This window comes from Pseudorca crassidens, chromosome 3, assembly GCF_039906515.1.
Source record: "Pseudorca crassidens isolate mPseCra1 chromosome 3, mPseCra1.hap1, whole genome shotgun sequence".
Lineage (NCBI taxonomy): Eukaryota > Metazoa > Chordata > Mammalia > Artiodactyla > Delphinidae > Pseudorca > Pseudorca crassidens.
In genome coordinates, this window is record NC_090298.1 from 160,891,128 (window position 1) to 160,915,467 (window position 24,340).

At 47.8% G+C, this 24,340-nt stretch overlaps 1 protein-coding gene and 1 pseudogene across 7 annotated transcripts in view; one reads left to right on the plus strand and one right to left on the minus strand.

Moving 5' to 3' along the window:
• The window catches only part of PGPEP1 (pyroglutamyl-peptidase I), a 42,223-nt gene continuing 17,883 nt past the window's right edge, over positions 1-24,340 (plus strand). For 3 of the 7 annotated variants that reach the window (XM_067733250.1, XM_067733252.1, XM_067733256.1), the window contains exons 1-4: positions 1-133; positions 2,215-2,267; positions 15,146-15,262; positions 23,426-23,658. In XM_067733250.1, coding sequence (XP_067589351.1) covers positions 100-133; positions 2,215-2,267; positions 15,146-15,262; positions 23,426-23,658 — 437 coding nt within the window. In that variant the 5' untranslated portion in view covers positions 1-99. Of the gene's footprint in view, positions 134-200; positions 765-2,214; positions 2,268-15,145; positions 15,263-23,425; positions 23,659-24,340 lie in introns of those variants that run through there. The other 4 variants (XM_067733253.1, XM_067733249.1, XM_067733255.1 and 1 more) reach the window with 4 other exon arrangements.
• LOC137222278 (COMM domain-containing protein 10 pseudogene) lies at positions 16,946-17,555 on the minus strand (annotated as a pseudogene).

Here is a 24,340-nt window from a genome sequence, read left to right on the forward strand (position 1 = left end):
CTTGGGGGCGGGGCGGCGCGGTGGCCGAGCGGCGGCAGCGGCAGCAACGGGCTCGCCGGGCCGGACAGGAGTGGGTCAAAGGCGCAGCCTGAGCCCGCCATGGAACAGCCCAGGAAGGCGGTGGTGGTGACGGGTACGCTCTGATGTAGTGCTCTGATGGCGGCCGCGGCAGCCGCGGCCCGTGGCGGGGGCGGGTCGGGCGGCTCCGGAGGCAGCGGGGCCGGAAGAAGCGCGGTGGCCCGGGTGGGGCAGGTGCTAGAAGTCGTCCCAGGTTTGGCAGATGTCATCGCCCGCGGGAGCCCAGCTCAGTCCGCGCGACAGAGAAAGTGGAGAAGGGGGCGCCTCTGTGGTCCCACTGTCAGGAGTCGGGGCAGGCAAGGACGTGGGTGTTCTGCCAAGTGCCCCACACGGAGCAGGCCCCTCTGGCCTCCTTCCTTCCCCGGTTGGGGACAGGGACCCTCCGGGCACTTGTTTGTTGTGTCTGCCCGGCTGGCAGGCTGGACTGGACTCCTCCCTGCCCCTCCCGAGGTCGGGTTTGTCACCACCCCCGGTCCCAGGGGACAAAGGTCGATTTGCGGGCAGGAAGTGCCCCGTGATAAGTTAATCTCTTGCCAGCCACTGCTCCCCGAGCCCTGCGCTAATGGGCGGTTGCTCCCCCCAGGCAGGGGCAGGTGAAGTTTGGGGAACCTCGGGTGCCCGGCCGTTCTTCCGCTTGTCCCAAGGACTGTCTTGGTCAAAATCTTTCCTGCCCGGGCTGTTTGTGGGTGAGTCTGGACCCCTGCCCCACTGTCACCGACTCCCCAAAACTAACTGCTTCTCCTCTAGGAGACTCCACCTCGGAGCCTCGTGTGCGGTCAGTTTCTGCCAGGCCTCTGGTCGGCGTGGGGGCGTGCGGTATTTTGACCCTGTCAGGAGGGTCAGAGTGAGAAATCCAGCTAAGGTTCGAACAGGTATATTGTGGTCCAGGGAGGTTTGGGCTGGTCCTGGAATTCCCAGGAATACAGAAGAAGCCACTTATCTGACAAACAGGTGTGTCAACTTGCCAGAGGGTCACTTTCCCCTGCAGCCCTCCTATATCTGCTTATTTATTACTTTAGTCCTGACTCAGCAGGCAGCCACGGGACTGGGCATTTTTCTTGCATGAGCTCGTTAAATCTTTACTGCCTCCATTTTGCAGAGGGGGAAACTGAGGCTCACAGAGGTCACCTTGTTTGTAAGTGGCTGAGCTGGGACTCATACTTGGTCCATGCAGGAGGAGGAAAGGGGTGGAGAGGTTCTGACCCTACTTGGGGGCCCCCTGCTGATCCAGGGAACAGTATGCCTCCCAGGGCCATGATACCACTTGGGACACTTGGCCCAACTGGAGTGACCCATGGTTCAATGACAGCCTTTCTTGGAGAGGTTTATTTTTTAGAGAGGTTTATTTTTTAGGTGTGTTGGGGGCGATTAGAAGAGGGAGGCCACAGACTTTCCTGGGTCTGTGTTTGAATCCGTGCTCTTCCGTCTTCTTGCTGTGAGACCTTGGGCAGCTGGCTTCACCTCTCTGTACCTCAGTCCCAGCTCCTCTAAAATGGGCCCAGGAAACACCCGTGCCTGAAAGAGAGGCACAGGGAGGCTGAATGCCACAGGGCATGCAGAGCACTTAGCACATGCTCAGGTGAGAATCTGGTTTGTAAATGGGGCCTGGAGTTTGAGTGAGTAGGGAGGAGGGTGGTGGGATGATGTCTGGACAGCCTGACCTGGGAGATATACACATGCATCCCTTAAGGGCCGTTCCTTATCAGGTGATGATTCACAGACCGCCTATGGCCCTGCAGTTCCAGAGTCCAGGGAGGAGGCACAAAGACAATGATAAAATTATATTATATTTGGGGGTCAAGGATAGGGGAAGAAATCGGGAAGGGAACAAAGGCCAGCCTTTTCTGGGGTAAAAGGAGGGCACTGGCCTCTTGCTGGGCTTGAAGGTCAGGTGAAAGTGAGGACGAGAAAGGACTCACAGCTTCTGTTAAGAGCAGACAAGTTTGTGTGATGGAGGGCTCTGAAGGGCCACTGGGTGCACCCCAAACTTGGGACCAGGCCCCCGACATTGTCCCAGGTGGCAGCTGCTCCCAAAGCTCCCTGCTCCATTCTCCTGGATGAAAGCAGCAGCCTGGCCCTGGGCAGGGCAGGAGGGGCCGCTGGGTGGTGACATGCTGCTTTTCTTATTTTTTTCAGGGTTCGGCCCTTTTGGGGAACACACTGTGAATGCCAGCTGGATTGCAGTCCAGGTAACTGGATCCAGAGGGGAGGAATCAGGCTTGGGGCTGGGCTTCCCCTGGAAATACTTGACACCAAAGAAAGGAAGTAACCTACGAAGAGAACATCTCCTGTGAAGCTTCCTGAGAGATATTTAAGTCTGATATACACTTCCTCTCAGATAGTTACCACTGTAGCTTGCGTTTGTTGAGTGCTTGCTCTGCGCCAAGCGTTTTTTGCTGCCCAGCATGCTGAATTCTCCCAACAACCCTTAGGTGCAGTTATTCTTGTGCCCACTTTATGGATGAGGAAACTGAGGCACAGAGAGAGTTATCTGAGGTCATCCAGCTCAGAAACCAGAGTGGCATTTCTTCGGAAGTATCCCATGCCACAGCCAGGTTTTGGGGGACCAGGCAGGGATATTGGGGGATGTATTAACCTTGTAGAGGGGGTGCAGTGACCCTCAGTGTTGCTTCCTGGCAGCTGGAGGAAGCAAAGGCTGCATATTGCCGGGGAGGAGGTCTCTCCCGCTGTCCTGAGCCTTCCAGTTTCTTTGTCAGCTGGGGCATTTGGAGGGACAGACTGGGGAACAATGGGCAGAGAGAAAGAGAGAAAAGTTTCCTCCTTATATAAATCAGATCTGCATGGACCAGAGCCAAGCTCGTGTTAATCCTAGCCCATTAGATTCTTGATTTAAAGCATCCCCTGCTTTCCACTCCAGAGCCCTGAATTCGGAGAAAAATCCAAGCTGAAACCTCAGTGTGTCTATTCCCAGTTGGGGTGCCCCACCTTTTTTGTTACCCTTCTTCCGGACCTCAAAATCTTGGCCACATTCCTCTCCCTTTTTAAAAATTTTCACCCCACTTTGCTAGCGGAACAGAGGGACAGGATCCCCGGGATTCCGCAGATGGGAGCATGTCTGAGGCCCTGCTCGTCGCACCCGCTCCCTGGAGCCCCAGACAAAAAGGAAACAGCGTGTTTCTGAAGACGTGTGTGTCTGGCTTTGTGCGAGTTTCAGACAGGAGTCTTCACGGGGCTGAGTGGACACAAAGCTGTGTGTCTGAATTCCTGGGCCCCAGACACTATGATCTGCATCTAAATAGGAGAAAAATCAATTAAACAATCTTTGGAAATCCCTCCAAGCTTTGGGACTCGGATGGTGGAGGATGGCAGCTTTTCATCCTGCTGCCTGTGGGGACGTACCCCTTATATTTCAGTCACCCATCCCTCCAGACCTCACCTCTAGAAGACTTTCAGTTTTCTTCCTCAACTTTATGAGACAAGAAGAGAGAATTCTCCACCATTCCCCAGCTAAAAAATGCCAACCTTCCCAGATCCAATTGTTTCCCTTAAAAAAGCAACAACAGCAAAAACTGGAGTTGCCCATACATACCCTGAGTGCGCACAGCAGTGTTAGCCCATGAAATTTGACACGTGTACCTCCGCAGCACCTGAGTTCAGATCAAGACCTAGAACATTCTCAGCCCCTTCTCTGTTCGTCCCCATTGCAGAAGCCCCTTGTGTCCTTTCCCAGCTACTCCCACTCCACCCGCCAACCCCACTCCCAGGTGTAAACCTCTCTGCTGACTTTATGGCCTCCATAGGTGCGTTTTACCTGTTCTAGAACTTGGTGTCATTGGAATTGCACTTGGGTCCTATGCCTTCTGCACAGCAGAGCATCTGCCGGATCCACCCATGGGGTGGCTAGGAGCCGCTGGTGGTGCTTTTCAGTTATTCTGGATAAAACAGATTTGCCCATGGAAAGGGTGTAGTCATTGGATGGGTCAAATCCGTCCCTCAAGAAAATATGCCTCAGAGTGTTCTTGGTGTGATCCAGACATGAGTTGTGGGCAACCATTGATGTCTGTCACCTCAAGCTGAAGATGGGTGTTTGGTGAGGCGGAGTGAGCAGCCGTTACTTCCTGTCCCAACTGATTTTTCTGAAGCTCGAGTTGCCACCTGTGGAAGGAACTCCTTCTCCTCTGCCAGGGACCAACTCACTTCTCTCTGTCTGTCTCTCCCCTTCTCTCTGTTTCTCTGTCACTCTCAGTCTCTCTCTGGGTGCCTCTATCTCTCTCTGGGTCTCTGTCTCTTCCTGACTCTCTCCCTCCCCCACCTCCTTCTCTCTCTCTCTCTCTCTCTCTCTCTCTCTCTTTATGTCTCTCTCCTCTCTCTCTTATCTGACCTTCCTTCTTCATGCCCTGGGTGAACTGGCGCCCCAGCAGAGAGTGAACTGTTTCCCATCAGCCACATTCTGGAGGTGGGAGTTCTGGGGACAGAGGGGCACCCCTCCTTTCCTCTTTCCCAGGAAAAAATGCCGCTGCCCCTGGCACCCCACACAGGAGGGACTGCATTTTTCAAGTGTCCCGTCTCCCCGCAGGTCTTGGGTGGCGGGAGTGGGATGCTGGCTGCGGGTCTTTCTCGCCCTAGGAGGCTCAGGTGGGTGTTGAGGGCTTGGACTCTGTTGGCTTGGGGCCAACTGTAGCCTTCTCTGCCCAAGTGGGGCAAGGAGGAGTCGGGTCACAGGACAATTACTGCCACAGTGAGTCTAGACAGACCTGCTAAGGATATTAACCAGGGAACAAAGCGGGTCTTTGTTATGGGGTCAAGGGAATCGGTCAGACGCAGCCGCGCGGCAGGGTCTTGTCAGGTAGGTGGGGTGTAGACAATGTGTTGTCTGGGGCGCACAAGCCCCGTTACTTTCACAGTCTGTGCTTGGTGGCTGTGCTGGCTGCAGATTGTCGTGGGACTTGGGGTGCGCTGCTACCCTCCCCCCAGGAGGACTGTCCAGTCCTTTTGGAGCAGAAAGTGGTCAGAGGCCAAGAATTTCGCTTGATTACGGGCCACCTGCTTCTCTTAACTTCAGATGAATGGTACAGCTGCTCCTCCCCCACCATTGCCCTTATTAAAATTGGGGAATCATTTGTATAAAAACATGTACAGATCTTCAGTGCCCCCATCACTTTGGTGAAAAGTGTTTATGCCCATGTCACCAATACTTCGATCAAGGTGGTTGATTCCCATCAACCCAGAACATTCTTTCCTGCTACCCCACCCCCCGCCCCCCATCGCTCCTCAGCTGCTTCCTGAGCTCCGTCACCGCAGATGAGTTTTGCCTGGTCTCAAGCTGCAAAGAAATGAATGGGATGGTGTGTTCCTCTGGCACCGGCTGCTTTTCCTCACCCTGTATTGGTGTGTGTGTGTGTGTGTGTGTGTGTGTGTGTGTGTGGCGGGGGGACAACTGTCTCCTTTCCCGACCCACCCCTCCTCCCATTGGCACTGACACTGGGGGCTTCAGGGTTTGCTCCCCAAGAGTAAAGCAACAAGGATGCCCCTCTCAGGGTCTCTAGCGAGCATGCGGACGCCTCTCTGTGGGGATGCTGGCCATGGGGTGTGTGTATTTCTTTGATGGTGGGTTTCTTAGTTTATTTTTTCCCCCAGATGGGGAGGGGTAAGTGGGAACCCAGAGGACATGAGGAGGAAAGGTTAGGACAAGAAGGTGACTCACTCCATGGCTCCCTGGTGGCACCAGGTCATTTCCTACCGTCAAAAGTCGATGTGGGCGATTCTTCCCACTAATGCTTGGTAAACATCACCCAGTGGGAGAGACCCTTGAGTTACTCTGGGCGGGCAGTGGTGCTCAGCATGTAGCGCCTGTTCTGCTGGGTGAAGGGAGAGGGGCAGAGAGACAGGATCCATAAGGCGGGGCTGCTGCCCTGAGCTGGGGGTCTGACCTTGGCGTATCAGATGTCATGGTGGCCACCGGGAGGGTTACTGCGCCATATAGAGGGTTCCTTGGCTTGGTCACTAACCGAGTTAGTAGCATCCTCAGTACCCCACCCCCCCTGCCCATAGAGATTCTTCCACCAAATTGACTTGCCTGGGCATATGGGTGGCCTGTCCCGTGGACAGCTTTGGGGATAACTCCCTGAGTGAAACTCTGAACAAATAAAGATGATCCTTTTAAGTCCTCACTTAACCTGGGGGATGGATTCTTTTCACTACTGGACTTTCAACATGTTGCCAGAAAGCACTGCCAGGGCCATGCGGAAAAGAAACGGGAGGGGGCAGGGAACTTTCAAGCTGTGGGGGACAGGAGGGTAAGAAAAAGTTGGGTCGTGGTTGACAGGATGTAAAGATAGATGAGATTATTTACCTTATGCTGAGATGTCTTTGCTGGAGATCTCTCCTCCCAGCCACGGCAGGAGAGGAAGACAAAGAAGTCCTTTCACACCCAGAGTCCCCAAGTGTTAACATTATATTACATTTGCTCTTTCTCTATAGATAAATAGGTAGGTAGATAAATATAGTTTAAAAATGTTTTTGACTTCCAAGTCATTTTTTAAACTGTGGTAAAATATATATAACATAAGCTTTACCACCTTAACCATTATTATTAAGTGTACAGTTGAGTGGCATTAAGTACCTTCACATTGTTTTGCAGCCATCACCATCATTGGTTTCCAGAACTTTTTCATCTTCCTAAACTGAAACCCTGTCCCCATTAAACACTAACTGCTCATTCCTCACTCTTCCGGCTCCTGGCAGCTACCACATTCTCCTTTCTGTCTCTATGGATCTGACTACACTAGGGACCTCATATAAATGCAAGCATACAGTTTTGTGCTATTGCGCCTGGCTTATTTCATTTAGCATAATGTTTTCAAGGTTCATTCGTGTTGTAGCATGTGTCAGAATTTCCTTCCTCTTGAAGGTTGATATATATCCCATTGCCTGGTCGCAAGCTGTATATACCACATTTTGCTTATCCATTAATAGGTCAGTAGACACTCGGGTTGCGTTTACATCTTAGCTCTTACGAATAATGCAGCCATGAACATGGGCCTACAAATATCTCTTCAAGGTCCTGCTTTCAGTCCTTGTGGGTATAGACCCTGAAGTGGAATGACTGCATCCTATGGTAATTCTGTGTTTAATATTTTGAGGAACTGTCGTGCTCTGTGTCATTTAAGGGTCGGTTGCAGACATGATACTCCTCTATCCCTAAATAAGTCACCGTGTGTTTCCTAAAACACAGCCTCAGCACAGTGATCAAAAGCAGGCTTATTGGACATTGATACAATTCTATAATCTACAGACCTGATTCAGATTTTGCCAACCACCCTGTTAATGTCCTTCACAGCAGAAGAAAGTTCCAGATTATATGTAGGGTTCAGTTGTCCCATTTCTTTAATCCCCTGTGGTCTGGAAAATTCCTCAGTCTTCCTTTGTGTCTCATGGCATGACATGCTTGTTAAGAACTGCTCAATCCTTTGGAGAGTGTCCGTCAGGGTGGCTCCTCCAGTGTTTCCTCATGACTAGATGGAGGCTGTGTGTGTATTGGGGGCAGGAATCCCACAGAAGTAACGTTGTGTCCTTCTCCGTGCATCATATCAGGAGGCACTGGTTATATTGCTGCGTCTCATTCTTGGTATCATTGACCTTGATCACTTGCTAAAGGTGAGGTCTGATGGATTTCTTCTTTGCAAAGTTACTATCTTGCCCTTTGTGATGAAAAAGTATCCATAGAGAGATACTTTGAGACCCTGTAAAGAGATGCTTTGAGACCATATTAGCATCCCCTGGTGAGTCTCACCTGAATCAGTTATTATTTTAGTATGATGCTTGCCAAATGATGGTTTTCTAATTCCATCTTACCTTCGACACTTTTTAAGACCTTCTGTGAGTTTATTTGTATCTGCGTGGACTCATGGGTACTGTCTTCAACAGATGATAATCTCTTAATTTTTTTTAATTTTTATTTTATATTGGAGTATAGTTGGTTTACAGTGTTGTGTTAGTTTCAGGTCTACAGCAAAGTGATTCAGTTATACATATACATATATCTATTATTTTTCAGATTCTTTTCCTGTATAGGTTATTACATCCTTCTCTCTTAATTTTGATGTTCAAATTGTCCCGGATTTGGCCCGTGGCAGCCCCTTCAGACTGGCTCCTGTATCATTCTTGAGCACTTCTTTCCTTTTTGGTTTCAGGCTCACTTTTTGGAAATGCATTTTTTTTAACTTTATTTTTTTATTCAAACAGAAAGTCACACAAATTATAATCATCCTCATCAGTTCACTCAGTCCCATGTAATTAATTGTTTTTCATCTTGGTCTTTTGTTAGCACTTTTATGAATTCATCACTTTTCCATTAGAGTTCTGAAAATGCTTATTCATTCAGTTCAGCAGTATAGTCAGTTACCAGAAACCTGTACTTGTCAGAGCCTTTTCCATGAATTCTTTGAAGATGAAACCCTTTTATAGGAACTTTTTTTTTTTTTTTTTTTTTTTGCGGCACGCGGGCCTCTCACCGCTGTGGCCTCTGCCGTCGGCGGAGCACAGGCTCCGGACGCGCAGGCTCAGCGGCCATGGCTCACGGGTGCAGCCGCTCCGCGGCACGTGGGATCCTCTCGGACCGGGGCACGAACCCGCGTCCCCTGCATCGGCAGGCGGACCCCCAACCACTGCGCCACCAGGGAAGCCCAAGCCAAGTGTGTTTGACTTTAGCCTCTTTGGGCCAAGTGCTCACTTTTTCTTTTTCACTTTTGAAAACATAATTGAATGTGGCCTTTTATGTCTCCTTTCACTCAGCATAACATTTTCAAGGTCCGTCCCTGCTGTAGCATGAATCAATGCTTCACTGCTTTCCATGGCTGTGTTGGGTCTTTGTTGCTGCGTGCAGGCTTTCTCTAGTTGCAGCAAGCGGGGGCTACTCTTCGTTGCAGTGTGCGGGCTTCTCACTGCAATGTCTTCTCTTGTTGCGGAGCACAGGCTATAGGCACGTGGGCTTCAGTAGTTGTTGCATGTGGGCTCAGTAGTTGTGGCTCGTGGGCTCAGTAGTTGTGGCTCGTGGGCTCAGTAGTTGTGGCTCGCAGGCTCTAGAGCGCAGGCTCAGTAGTTGTGGTGCACAGGCTTAGTTGCTCGGCGGCATGTGGGATCTTCCCAGACCAGGGCTCGAACCCGTGTCCCCTGCATTGGCAGGTGGATTCTTAACCACTGTGCCATCAGGGAAGTCCCCACTTTCCTTAAAAATGAAAAGTTTGTGTATCCCCATTTCCCCTACATGTTCAAGATCCTGATAAAGGGACACAGTTCATCATTTAAGGGAAAAGAGGAGGACCCCAGATTGGGTGCCTTCACATATCTGGGTCCTTCCTCCTGCCCAGGCAGTTGGGAATTTGAAATTCCTGCAAATTATGTGTGTGTGGAGGGCTTGGAAGTGGATATTTACTCTGTAGATTTTATTTTGTTTCACTTCATTTCATTTCTTTTTTTTTTTTTTTTTGGCCATGCCACGTGGCTTGAGGGATCTTAGTTTCCTGACCAGGGATTGAACCCGGGCCATCGGCAGTGAAAGCATGAAATCCTAATCACTGAAATCCTAATCACTCGACCACCAGGGAATTCCCTTGTCCTGTTTCTTTTCTTTTCTTTTTAAAAAATATTTATTTATTTTATTTTTGGCTGCATTGGGTCTTCGTTGCTGCGTGCGGTCTTTCTTTAGTTGTGGCGAGCGGGGACTACTCTTTGTTGCGGTGCGCGAGCTTCTCATTGCAGTGGCTTCTCTTGTTGCGGAGCTTGAGCTCTAGGTGCTCGGGCTTTAGTAGTTGTGGCATGCGGGCTTCAGTTGTTGTGACTCATGGGCCTAGTTGCTCCGCTGCATGTGGGATTCCTGGACCAGGGCTTGAACCCGTGCCCCCTGCATTGGCAGGCGGATTCTTAACCACTGCGCCACCAGGGAAGCCCCCGGTCCTGTTTCTATTGATTGATTTTTCTCTTCATTATGGGTGGTAGTTTTTGGCTTCTTTGCATGCCTGGTAAGTTTCAACTGATGCCAGACCTTGTGAATTTTACCTTGTGGCATGCTGTATCCTTTTGTATTTCCTCAAAATATTCTTGATCTTTGTTCTGGGATACAATTAAGCTACTGGAAACAGTTCCTTTCCAGCCTTGCTGTTCAGTTTTGTTAGGCAGAACCAGAGCAGTCTCCGCTCTGGGGCTAATTTTTCTCCACTTCCTTGTGAAGTTTTTCCACTCTGGCTGGTGGGAACAAGTATTTCCAACCTGGTGTGAGCTCGGAGGCTTGCTCCCTCTGTTCCTTTCAAGTGGCTCTGTCCCTGGCCTCTGCATGCGTGTAAACCCATCAGTCCTCGGACTCTCAAAAGATCTCTGGATCAACTTCTAGATTGATCTCTCTCTCTCTTCCTCCCTCTCTCTCCCTCTCTCTTCCTCTCTCCCTCTCTACACACACTCTCTACCTACTTCCCTCCTCCCCTTCCCCTCCCCCCTCCTCTCCCTCCCCCTACCTCCTCTTCCCCCCAGGTACCTCCTGTCCAGGACTCCACTCTGCAAACTGTAGCCTTCTTACACTTTCTAGAACCTCAGCTTTGACTCCTCAACTCCACGTCTGAAAACTGTTATTTTACACATTTTATCTATTTTTTTTTCACTTATGCCATATTAGGCAGAAATTTTGGATTTTTTTTGGATTTTTTTGGATTTTTTTTAAAGGAAACACATTAATGTTTTAAAATATAATTTAACATTGTTTTATTTTTTCTAGTTTCTTCTATTGTTTTATTTTTTCTCCCTATGACATGGATACTACTGTTCACCCATTTACAGATGAGGGAGCTAAAGCACAGAGAGGTTGAGTGACTTACCCAGGGTCACCCAGCCAGGGAGTGAGGGGAGGGGAGGGAGAACAAACCTGGTCACCTGGCTCTAGAGGCTCCACCCCTGATTCCTACCCTCCACCATCCATGCAATTAAGAGCTGCTTTTTTCCTTTTTAAAAAAATTGAGATGAACTTGCATAGTATAAAACTATTTTAAAGTATACAAATCAGTGGCATTTATTACATTCACAGTGTTGTCCAACCACCACCTCTATTTAATTCCAGAACATTTTTATCATCCAAAAAGGAAATCCTGTCCCCGTTAGCAGTCACTCCCCATCCCCAGTCCCCAAGCCCCTGGCAACCATTGATCTGCTTTCTGTCTCTGTGGATTTGCCTGTCCTGGACATTTCACATAAACAGAGTCATATAATATGTGACCTTTTGTGTCTGGCTTTTTTCATGCAGCATGATGTTTTCAAGGTTCATCCACATTGTAGCATGTGTCAGTGCTTCATTCCTTTTCATGGCTGAGTAATATTCCACTGTATGGATGGACCACATTTTGTTTATATTCTTTCATCCAGTGATGGATACTTCAGCTGTTGCAAATAGTTAGAAGCTACTTTTAAATGTAGGAAAGGATGAAAAGGAAAGCGGTCACAGCCAGCAGTGAGTCCAAACCCCCACTTACAGTTAAGAAAAACAAGGCACCCTCAGGAGGGTCGGGTACTTGCCCAGGCTCACCTGGGTCTGTATTTGTTCTCAGTCCAAGCTTGAACTGCTCACTTGTTCAGCCGACATTCACCAGCACCGAATGTGTGCACATCTTGGGCCGTGGCCAAGACATTGACCTGTGGGACCAAGAGAGCATGTAAAGCAGGCTGGGCATCCAGAATGTCTTCTTGGGAGGCTGAGACATGAAGGCTAAGGAGTCAACTGACTGGAAAGTGATGGGAAGAGCATTCTAAGTGGAGGGAATAGCCAGTGCAAAGGCCCTGAGGCAGGAGTGAGTCTGGTATGTGGGAGGCTGTGTTGGGAGAAGTGAGCAGAAGGGGGACAAAGGGAGAGGAGGGCAGCATCCCGACCCCTCAGGGCATCGTGGGCTATGGTGGGGAGTTAAGATTTTTATTCTGAGCGTGGCAGGAGCCACAGCAGAGCGGAAGCAGGGAAAGCCTGCGTTGTGATTTTAGATGCTGCCTTGGGGGACAGGAGGCTGGGGCAGTGCTGGGGAGGAGGTGGGGCTTGATCTCCAAATCAATTTGCCAAAACAAAACTTGGGTGTATCCAACAAGCGTCAAGCAAACAGTGGTCTATAACCTCCTATTATTTTTAATGTGTGGCCATTCAGAATAATCACTCCGGGCGTGCAGCGTGCACAAACAGGGTGAATATTGATAAAATCACGGGAATGGAAACAGGGAGCACAGATCTAAAACCTCCAGCGCTTCTCAGGGGTTCAATGGTGTAAAAAACAATACGGTCAGGTAGGAATCATGGTTGTGTGCCAGCGAGTACCAGGCCTGCCTCGTCTCTGAATCCATAAACCCTTGAAGAAAGTCCCCTCTGATTCCCACCACCACACTCCAGGGAGTTGAGAAGACAAAGGAGCATGAAGAATAAAAATATTAGTGACTAAGAAAAATGATTGTGGGAGAAATTAAATAGTTTACAAAGTTTTCTCTTTAGCGTCTTTTAAAATAGATCTCACACAAAATATAACCACCCTCCCCCCCAACCCTCTACCCATCAGTGTCTGCAGCTCACCGTGCACCACGTTTGGGGAGCAGGTTTGCGCTCTGCCCTCTTCTGTCCGGCGGGGAGGGCTTCCTGATGTCACACGTAACTGGGCTTAGCAAGAGGGCTGGGGTCCCAGATCCTGGTGTTGGCATTTGAGACTCCCCCCCGCACACACACCTGCCTCGCCCCACCTACCCTCCAGATGTCCTTGTCTCCAGGTGACCTCTCTGGGGAGCAATTTGGAATTAGCTATCAGTGAGGAAAGACCTGCTGTTCCAGGCATCGGATACTCTCCAGAGCAACTGCAGTCAGTGGGGCACAGATTTGGCATAGCGTGGGTATAGCAAGGTCAAGGCAACCAGAGAAAGAAATCCTGCAGCCGCTGCAGGAGATGCAAGAACTCACCTCTAGGGACTTCCCTGGTGGTCCAGTGGTTAGGACTCCACACTTTCACTGCCGTGGGCCTGGGTTCAGTTCCTGGTCGGGGAACTAAGATCCCACAAGCCGCGCAGCGTGACCAAAAAAAAAAAAAGAGCTCACCTCTAGTGAATTCGGCACGGCCAGATGCAAAAACTGCTTCGCCTGGGACCTGCCCATAGAACTCTGTAACATCCGCCAGTGGTAGCATGTCCAAATTACTGCATGAGATCTGAGAATAATATGAAACAGCCTGACCGATAATCATTATTTGGGGTATTAATTTTACCATGAAGAATGCTCAGTTTTTGATACTGAGCTGAAACCTTCATCCCTGAACGTCTCTGCTCACCCCTGGACGCCAGAGCTGCCAGGATCATCATTCCTCCGGGAAAGTTGGTTCTGGGTCTGCTGTGCTCTGGGTTGTGGGCCATCTGGGGGAAGGAGGCCCAGTCATGGGCTCTGCCACATTGAGAATCTGAGGAAAGCATCCGTGTTTCCCCAGAAAAGTACGCATGTGGTGATCCATCATAGCCCTTTTTTCCCAGATATATATTTATATATACATATATATGTATGTACTTATGTATACGTATTCTTTTTCAGATTTTTTCCATTATAGTTTATTACAAGATAGTGAATATAGTTCCCTGTGCTGTACAGTAGGTCCTTGTTGGTTATCTATTTTGTATATAGTAGTGTGGATCTGTTAATCCCAAACTTCTAATTTATCCCTCCCTGCCCTTTCCCCTTTGATAACCGTCAGTTTGTTTTCTGGGTCTGTGAGTCTGTCTCTGTTTTGTAAATAAGTACATTTGTATCATTTTTTTTTAGATTCCACATATAAGTGAGATCATATGGTATTTGTCTTTCTCTGCTTGACTGACTTCACTTGGTATGATAATCTCTAGGGCTATCCATGTTGCTGCAAATGGCATTATTTCACTCTTTTTTTAAAAAAATTATTTATTTTTGGCTGTGTTGGGTCTTTGTTGCTGCGTGCAGGCTTTCTCTAGTTGCAGCGAGCGAGGGCTACTCTTCGTTGCAGTGTGCGGGCTTCTCATTGCAGTGTCTTCTCTTGTTGCGGAGTACAGGCTATAGGCACGTGGGCTTCAGTAGTTGTGGCACGTGAGCTCAGTAGTTGTGGCTTGTGGGCTCAGTAGTTGTGGCTCGTGGGCTCAGTAGTTGTGGCTCGCAGGCTCTAGAGCGCAGGCTCAGTAGTTGTGGTGCACAGGCTTAGTTGCTCCGCGGCATGTGGGATCTTCCCGGACCAGGGCTCGAACCCATGTCCCCTGCATTGGCAGGCAGATTCTTAACCACTGTGCCACCAGGGAAGTCCCTATTTCACTCTCTTTTGTGGCTGAGTAATATTCCATTTATATATATATCACATCTTCTTTATCCATTCATCTGTTGATGGACATATTTAGGTTGCTTCCATGTCTTGGCTATTGTAAATAGTGCTGCTATGAAATTTGGGGTCATCATAGCCCATTTTTGTTTATAATTCATGATGTTCTTAAACCCCTTCATTTCTGAGATGGTTAGAGGCTCCCTAAGGAGTTGGGTCCATCTGTAAATATATGTTGAGACCCTGCTATCTACCATGCACCAAGTCTATAAATAATTCTTAACAGGTGTAACAAAGGGAGAGCGTAATAACAAACAACAAAAATAATAGTAGTAATGGTAGTCAACATTATTCGAGTCCCTACAGTATGCCAAACATTGCTTGGAACTCTTTAGCGTGAATTAGTTCCTTCATTTGTTATAACTACCTTGTGAAGTAAGTACTTTATTATCCCCATTTTACAGATGAGGAAACTGAGGCACAGAGAGGTTGAGTGACTTGCCCAAGTCACTGCCCTTCCCCCCACAGGCAGGGTTCAAATCCAGGAGACTAGCCTCAGAGGCCATGGTATCATGCTGCTGCCCACGGAGATGCTGAGAGAGGGGGTGGGGAAGGGGCTGAGGGAGGATCTTTGGGATAGGCCAGCGCATGTGCCTTCCCACTCTGCAGTGAGTCAGGAACCCCGCCTGTCTTCTGAGGATAGGTCACTCTGTCCCCAGGGATCTAGTTATCCCTGCAGCCCTGACCTAATGCCACATTTCCTCTGCTCTTGCTCCCAGGAGCTGGAGAAGCTGGGGCTCGGTGACAGCGTGGACCTGCATGTGTATGAGATTCCAGTGGAGTACAAGACAGTCCAGAGGCTCATCCCCGCTCTGTGGGAGAAGCACAGTCCACAGGTAAGTGGGGCAAAGATGAGTGGGGGAAAGGTAGGTGCTTCCCCATCAGGACCTGCAGGTGGGTGCCCCACACATGGATGGCTCGTGTGACTTTGTTCCTGCTCTGATCACATGGCTGACGCCACAGCCTTATTTCCTAAAGTGCCGCACTTTCCTGGGTTACCCTTAGAGGTGAGGGAGGAAAGCCAACATCTGGAACTTCACAGAGCCTGGTTCTGTCCCACTTGAGTTCTGTATCAGTCATGACCTGTTTGGTGATAAGTGACAGTCAAATCACACCTCAATCCAGCTTGAGCCCAAATGTTGGTATGCTTTAGGTATAGCTTCAGGTGGTATAGATTCAGGTGCTCACCCAATGTCGTCAGCCTCCTCTCTTGACCACGTAGCTTTGCTTTGCTTTCCACTTTGCTTTTGCTGTGGCAAAGATAGGTGGTTGCTGGCTGATATCCTCCCAACTCAGCCACTCAGCAGAAAGAGAACACCTCTCCTCCAAATAATTCCCCAAAGTCTATGGCTGATTCTCATTGGCTGGCTCGGGTCACAGGCCAGTCCCTGAGCCAATCACTATGGTTGGGGAAGAAGGAATGCTCTGATTTGTGAAGCCTGAGTCCCACATGCCCACTCCGGTGGCCAGAGGGTGGTGTCACCTCTCTCCAAACCTCCTAGAATGAGAAGAAGTGGAGGGTGGTCCACAAAGGGAAAATAGCTGTGGGAGAGAGCTGTGGTTTTAACCCGATATGATGGAATGGAGGCCAGACAGGCAGGAACCACACCCTCCCACAGAGGTAGTTTTGGCCCAGCCAAGACCTTGGGCAGGAGCCATCTGGGAACTTACCTGGGCTGGTATCTCTGACAAGTGCAGTCCCAGTCCCCTTTGTGGGGGCCTCACTCAGCTTCCGACCCTAGCCTGCTGTTTCAGATCCTCCAGGGCTGGCTGGAGGTATCTTCCTTTCTAAGAAGCCCTCTCATTGCACCTCAAGTAGAATTTGTCCCGTAAGGGGTGGGTGGGTGGGATAAAGTGGGAGGTTGGGATTAACATACACACACTACTATATATAAAATAGATAACTAATAAGGACCTACTGTATAGCATAGGGAACTCTACTCAATACTCTGTAATGGCCTATATGGGGAAGTAATCTAAAAATCAGTGGATATATGTATAACTGATTCACTTTGCTGTACACCTGAAACACAACATTGTAAATCAACTATACTCCAATAAAAAAAATTTTTTTGAATGTGGCTACTTTCTTATTTTTATTATTGTAATTAATGAAGTTCTGTGTTCTAAGGTACACATTACACTTTGTATCCATGGACCCTTCTTGATACATAAAAGTATCATCAAGTATGTAAAAAACAAAAAGGTCAGGCAATAAAGCAAAAATAGGACAGTAAAAACAATACGATATTCACTTTTCTTTCCTTTAAAACAGAAGTGTTCTTAACAATTGCTTGCTGTTGGCTCACAGAACTAGAGAATGTATATTAGAACATCTGTACTCAGAACAATGATCTTCCTTGGCCGTTACTGTGATAAGAAGCAATAAGCCATATAATTTACAAGAAGAAAGCTAATGAATCCTTCAGAAAACACAACCTGGCCGTTTATCTTCAGTGCAAAATAATAAGGTGGCAGGAGTATATAGAGAAACAAGTCTTGGAGAACATCCTGTAAGGGAATCCAGCTGTGCTTGTATGGTCACAAGCTTGTTACAGAAATCAAACAATTCCTTGTGACTGAATTCCACAAGAACTTCCTACAGGCTCTTCGACTCTTCATTGCTTACTCCTAGCTGTAACACAGCTTGAAGAGATTTTAGTTTTGCTTGGGCAGAGTGGGCCATCTATCTGAAGGTTAAGCTGCCATCGACCGTCTCCAGCTTGTGGGGTGCGAGAATCCTCTGCCTGAATTTTTCAATTGCTTCTTGACCCATAGACGACCAAGCATTGACAAATGCTTCTGCTTTGTCTTGTCTAAGATGAATGTTCTCTAACTGCTGCTGCAAAGCAGCTGGCTTCACGTTGTGATATACGGCCTGTTCTAAAATGAATGATATTGTTGCAAGAACTAGGTGAAGATCTTGTCTCTCTAGAGAAAATGCAGCTTGGAGTCTTTCTTCCTCTTCTTCACTGAAACTATTCTCAGCCTTCAGGTGAAGTTTTTGAAGAATTGGGGTGAGCAATCGTGGAAGTTTTCCTATATCTATTTCATTTATCAGCGACACTGCTTTTTTCATGCTGGGGCTCTCCTGCAGAGTCAGTGCCGTGGATGCCGCCATCGTTGAAGCTCCCTCAAAACTCTTTTTTAAAAATTAGAATTTGGGGGCTTCCCTGATGGCGCAGTGGTTGAGAATCTGCCTGCCAATGCAGGCGACGCGGGTTCGTGCCCCGGTCCGGGAAGATCCCACATGCCGCGGAGCAACTGGACCCGTGAGCCACAACTACTGAGCCTGCGCGTCTGGAGCCCGTGCTCCGCAACGGGAGAGGCCGCGACAGTGAGAAGCCCGCGCACCGCGATGAAGAGTGGCCCCCGCTCGCCGCAACTAGAGAAAGCCCTCGCACAGAAACGAAGACCCAACACAGCCAAAAATAAATAAATAAATTTATTTTTTAAAAAAATTAGAATTTGTCCCTTTTTACAGAGGGGGACCTGGAGGCTCAGTGAGATGTGACTGAAGGTTCTGTGAATGAGCTTTTTCCTCTACTGTCTATATAGTCCTGCCTTATTCTAGCTAAAAAGAAAACCTAAGGCATGAAGATGTCTTAAAAATGTCTCACTATATAGAAAGGAATAAAGAAGATGCATTTTGGGTCCAGGCTGCTACTGATGAGCTGTGAGGTCTCAGGGAAGCTCCTTGGGCTCCCCGTGCCTCAGTTTCCTCCTGTGACAGGTGGAAATAATAACAGTCAGGAATCAACCAAGCACAGATCAAAAATATTTGAAAAAAAATTCCAGAGAATTCCCTGGTGGTCCAGTGGTTAGAACCCCATGCTTCCACTGCTGGGGGCCCGGGTTTAATCCCTGGTTGGGGAACTAACATCCAGTAAGCCGTGCAGTGCAGAATAAATAAATAAATACATAAATTCAGAAAGTTCCAGAAAGCAAAACTTGAATTTGCCTTGAGCTGACAGCTATTTATTTATATAACATTTGCATTCTATTAGGTATCGTAAGCAATCCAGAGATGATCTGAGGTACACAGGAAGATGTGCAGTAGGTTATATGAAAATACTACGCCATTTTAGATGAGAGACTTGAGCATCCCCAGCTGTTGTTATCTGAAGAGGGGGGGAACCTGGAACCAATCTCCTGTGGATACCGAAGCGAGGGGTGACTGAAGTACTAAAATTCTACCACCCAATTCCAGCGCGTGGGTGGGGTTATCCCCACACCAAGCAATTCTTGGAGAGCGGCTGTGGGTCCTACAATTCAACTCAATTCTGACACTACCTACCCAGAGATAGAATCTCATTCCACAGGGTAAGGGCTCCATCCTACAGCACTGCCCTCCACTTCAGATGCCAATCTTTTTTTTTTTTTTTGAAGTATAGTTGATTTACAATGTTGTGTTAATTTCTGCTGTACAGCAAAGTGATTCAGTTATACATATATATACATTCTTTTTTTTAATATTCTTTTCCATTATGGTTATCACAGGATATGGAATATAGTTCCCTGTGCTCTACAGTAGGACCTTATTGTTTATCCATTCTATATAAAATAGTTTGCATATGCCAATCTTAAGTCTAGGTTGTTACCTGTGCTTCTGTCCAACTGGCTATAAATCAGGGGTTCCCATGACCCCTTCCTTGGGTTCCATTAATTTGCTAGAGCAGCTCACAGAACTCAGGAACCCCATTTACTCACTGGATTACCGGTTTACTATAAAAGCATATAACTCAGGAACAGCCAGCCAGATGAAAGAGATGCATAGGACAATGTATGCTTTGTCCTACGCCCTCCCAAGCATATGCTGCTTCGCCCTCCCAAGCGCCCTACTCTCCCCAGCTGAACTCCATCTCCAGGCCCTCTCCCTTCCTCTGAGGTAGGGGGGTGGGGCTGAAAGTTCCAACCCTCTAATCATGTGGTTGGTTCCTCTGGCAACCAGCCCCCATTCTAAAGTGCTTTCCAAAAGTTACCTCATTAACAAAACAGGGGAATTCCCTGGAAGTCCAGTGGTTAGGACTCCACGCTTCCATTGCAGAGGGCACGGGTTTGATTCCTGGTCAGGGAACTAAGATCCCACATGCCATGCAGCAGAAAAAAAAAAAAAAAAAATTAACCAAACAGGACATCTTTATTGCTCTCATCACTTAGGGAACTCTAACGGTTTTAGGAGCTCTGTGCCAGGAAGAGTGAACTAAGAACAAATATATATTTCTTTTTTTATTTTTAATATTTATTTATTTATTTTGGCTACACTGGGTCTTAGTTGCGGCATGCGGGCTTTTAGCTATGGCATGAGAACTTTTAGTTGCAGCATGCATGTGGGATCTAGTTCCCCAACCAGGGATCGAACCCCAGGCCCCTGCATTGGGAGCATGGGGTCTCACCCCCTGCACCACCAGGGAAGTTCCAACACATGTATGTCTCTTACTATAGATCTCGCTATCACAAGCACTAACATCATGAGTTTGTGGTGGGGATGAGAGAGATGAGGCCAGTAGGGCAATAAACAATTCTCAGCCCACCCCAGGGTTTCTCAGCTACACTGGAGCCAGAGCCTGCTCTGTGATGGGCTGTGCTGTGCACTGTAGGGTGCTGAGCAGAATCCCTGGCCACCACCCATGAGATGCCAGGAGCACCGTGTCTCCAGTTTGATACCCCATAACGTTTCCAGATGTTGCCAAACATCCTCTGGAGGGAGGCTCACCCCTGGTTGAGAACTCCTGGTCTGTAGTAAGCTCTTTTTTAAAAAAAAAATTTATTTATTTAGGCTGCGCCAGGTCTTAGTTTGGCACACGGCATCTTCGTTGCGGCATGTGGACTCTTAGTTGTGGCATGCGGACTTCTTAGTTGTGGCACACAGACTTCTTAGTTGCGGCATGTATGCAGGATATAGTTCCCCAACCAGGGATAGAACCCCAAGCCCCTTGCATTGGGAGCGTGGAGTCTTACCCACTGGACCACCAGGAAAGTCCCTATAGTAAGCTCTTAATAGTGGTTAACTGGTACCATGGCTATTGTCATCACTCACATCTTCTTCACACACATGCATCTTCATATACATTTGTGCTCACCCGCAAGTACTGTTTAAGCATCGTACTGCATGGATTAGCATCCTGTGGCTGACGTAACAATTGACTGCCAACTAGGTGTCTTAAAACTACAGAAATTTATAAGCACACAGTTCTGGAGGCCAGAAGTCCAAAATCAAGGCATGAGCAGGGCTGTGGCTCCCTCCAAAGGCTCTAGGGGAGGATCCTTCCTTGTCTCTTCCAGCTTCTGGTGGCCCCAGGCATTCCTTGGCTTGTGGCCTCATCACTCTATCCTCTGCCACTGGCTCCACATGACCTTCTCCTTTCCCCTCTCTCTGTCCCTGCTCTGTGTGTCTCTTTTAAGGGCATTTGTCAATGGATTTTGAACCCATCCAGGTAATCCAGGAGGACCTCATCTCAAGATCCTTTACTTAATTACATCTGCAAAGACCCTTTCCCAAATAAGTTCCCAGTCACAGTTTCCAGGTATTAGGACAGGGACATACCTTTCCTTTTCTTTTTTTTGGTGGTGGTGGTGGAATCACCATTCAACCCTCTATACTACAGCTACTTTTTTTTTTTTTTTTTACTTTTTAGCCGCACCGCGCGGCATGTGAGATCTCCGTGCTCTGCAGTCGAGTCTTAACACGCAGGGTCTTAACCGCTGGACCACCAGGGAATTCCCTACATTCTTTTTTCATGCCCAGTCTCTGAAACTGGTGTGTGTGCTGCACTGGCATCTCAATCTGTATCAGCCATGTGTTGGCAATCTGTATATCTTCTTTGGGGAAATGTCTCTTTAGGTCTTCCACCCATTTTTGGATTGGGTTGTTTGTTTTTTTGATATTGAGCTGCTTGTATATTTTGGAGATTAATCCTTTGTCAGTTGCTTCATTTGCAAATATTTTCTCCTATTCTGAGGGTTATATTTTCGTCTTGGTTATGGTTTCCTTTGCTGTGCAAAAGCTTTTAATTTTCATTAGGTCCCATTTGTTTATTTTTGTTTTTATTTCCATTCCTCTAGGAGGTGGGTCAAGAAGGATCTTGCTGTGATTTATGTCATAGAGTGTTCTGCCTATGTTTTCCTCTAAGGGTTTTATAGTGTGTGCCCTTACATTTAGGTCTTTAATCCATTTTGTGTGTTTTTTTAAAATTAATTATTTATATTTATTTTTGGCTGTGTTGGGTCTTCGTTTCTGTGCGAGGGCTTTCTCTAGTTGTGGCAAACCGGGGCCACTCTTCATCGCGGTGCGCGGGCCTCTCACTATCGCGGCCTCTCTTGTTGCGGAGCACAGGCTCCAGATGCGCAGGCTCAGTAGTTGTGGCTCACGGGCCTAGTTGCTCCGCGGCATGTGGGATCTTCCCAGACCAGGGCTCGAACCCGTGTCCCCTCCATTGGCAGGCAGATTCTCAACCTCTGCGCCACCAGGGAAGCCCATTTTGTGTTTATTTTTGGACATGGAAGCAACCTAAGTGTCCATTGACAGATGAATGGATAAGGAAGATGTGGCACATATGTACAATGGAATATTACTCAGCCATAAAGAGAAATGAAATTGAGTTATTTGTAGTGAGGTGGATGAACTTAAAGTCTGTCATACAGCGTGAGGTATGTCAGAAAGAGAAAAACAAATACCGTATGCTAACACATATATATGAAATCTAAAAAACAAAAAATGGTTCTGATGAACCTAGGGGCAGGACAGGAATAAAGACGCAGACACAGAGAATGGACTTGAGGACATGGGAAGGAGGAAGGATAAGCTGGGACGAAGTGAGAGAGTAGCATTGACATATATATACTAGTGGGAAACAGCTGTATAGCACAGGGAGATCAGCTCGATGCTTTGTGATGACCTAGAGGGGTGGGCTAGGGAGGGTGGGAAGGAGGCGCAAGAGGGAGGGGATATGGGGATGTGTGTATACATACAGCTGATTCACTTTGTTATACAGCAGAAACTAATACAACATTGTAAAGCAATTATACTCCAATAAAGATGTGAAAAAAAAAGTCACTGTGAGATATATCACCGTAGGGAAATAACCAATAATGAAATAAAGAAAATGCATAGAAGAAAGTTTGTATCAGCCACATTTCAAATGGTCAATAGCCACATGTGTCCTGTGACTGCCGTATGGCACAGTGTGCTCATCAGTCTTTATTTTAAATGTTCACATATTTTCTTACAGTGCCCTTTCTGTATATAAACATACACACAAATAATTAATATTTGAAGTTAAACTGTATTCAGTTTGGTATCCTGCCTCTTATAAATATGTTATCATGAGCATTTAATCACGCAGGTCATGAAAAATTCTCCCTTAACATTATTTTAACAGCTGGGTAATATTTAGTAATTAATACAACCATTCTCCTATTATTGGGCATGCTGGTCATTTCTATGTTTTGGGGGTTTTTTCCTCACTTTTATAAATAACACCGAAGTGACCATCGGCAAATTATTATCCCTTTGATTGTTTTTAGGTTAGATTCCCGGAAATTATACCTTGCCTTTTGTGTTTGGCAATATGTCTTGAAGATTATTTCACACAGAATTGCCTTGGGCATGTTAACAGCTACAAAGTAGCTCATACTTTACTTATCCAACCCCCCCCGCCCCCACCTCACCCCCACCCCCCCCGCCCCCACCTCACCCCACCCCCCCGCCCCCACCTCACCCCCACCCCCACCTCACCATGGATGGCTAATTAGGTTGTTTCCAATATTTGATTGTAATGACAAAGCTGCAATGAACATCTTTGCATATTTCACATTCTTGCATGTTTCACTTGGCACACCTTTCTGTAAGAGTGACTGTAGGGTCTGTTCCAGCAGCAAGGTGTCAGAAAGCACGTAACCCCCAGCAGAGCTCTGTGAGGATGCTGCCCTCTCCTTGGCCTGGGGGGACTCCCAGTCCCATGACCAGACCCTATTAAGCCTTGCCCATCTGTCTGCAGCTGGTGGTGCATGTGGGGGTGTCAGGCATGGCGACCACAGTCACGCTGGAGAAGTGCGGGCACAACAAGGGCTACAAGGGGCTGGACAACTGCCGATTCTGCCCTGGCTCCCAGTGCTGTGTGGAGGATGGGCCTGAAAGCATTGACTCCATCATTGACATGGACGCTGTATGTAAGAGGGTTACTACACTGGGCCTGGATGTGTCAGTGACCATCTCACAAGATGCCGGCAGGTAAGGCACCATGGGGCCCTATGGTGTAGGTGTGAGTAGGAGTTTCCCTCCTACATCAGCCCAGGCTGGGTGTTGAACAAGCCAAGTGTGTTTGACTTTAGCCTCTTTGGGCCAAGTGCCCACTTTTTCTTTTTCACTTTTTTTTTTTTTTTTTAGTACGCAGGCCTCTCACTGTTGCGGCCTCTCCCGTTGCGGAGCACAGGCTCCGGATACGCAGGCTCAGTGGCCATGGCTCACGGGCCTAGCCGTTCCGCGGCATGTGGGATCTTCCCAGATTGGGGCACGAACCTGTGTCCTCTGCATCGGCAGGCGGACTCTCAACCACTGCGCCACCAGGGAAACCCTCTTTTTCACTTCTGAAAACATAATTGATTTACCACCTGATTAAAGCGTGGGATAATTTTTTTTATGCATGGGATATTTTAACAGTATTATACATGATATTTTTACATAGAATTTCACAGTATATAAACCTCACCATCCATGAGGCACAGAGTTAAGTATATATGGGTATGTGTGTGTATATGTATATAAAACAGGTTCCACGGATTCTGCTCCTGGAACTCATTGTGTGTGGATTGTGGACCCCGGCATCTCCCACCTGCACGTTGCTCCGGCCGTCTCCCTGCTGTTCCTCCGGCCACCTCTACCCCAACCCTGACAGTCCTCTCCTAAGCAGTCA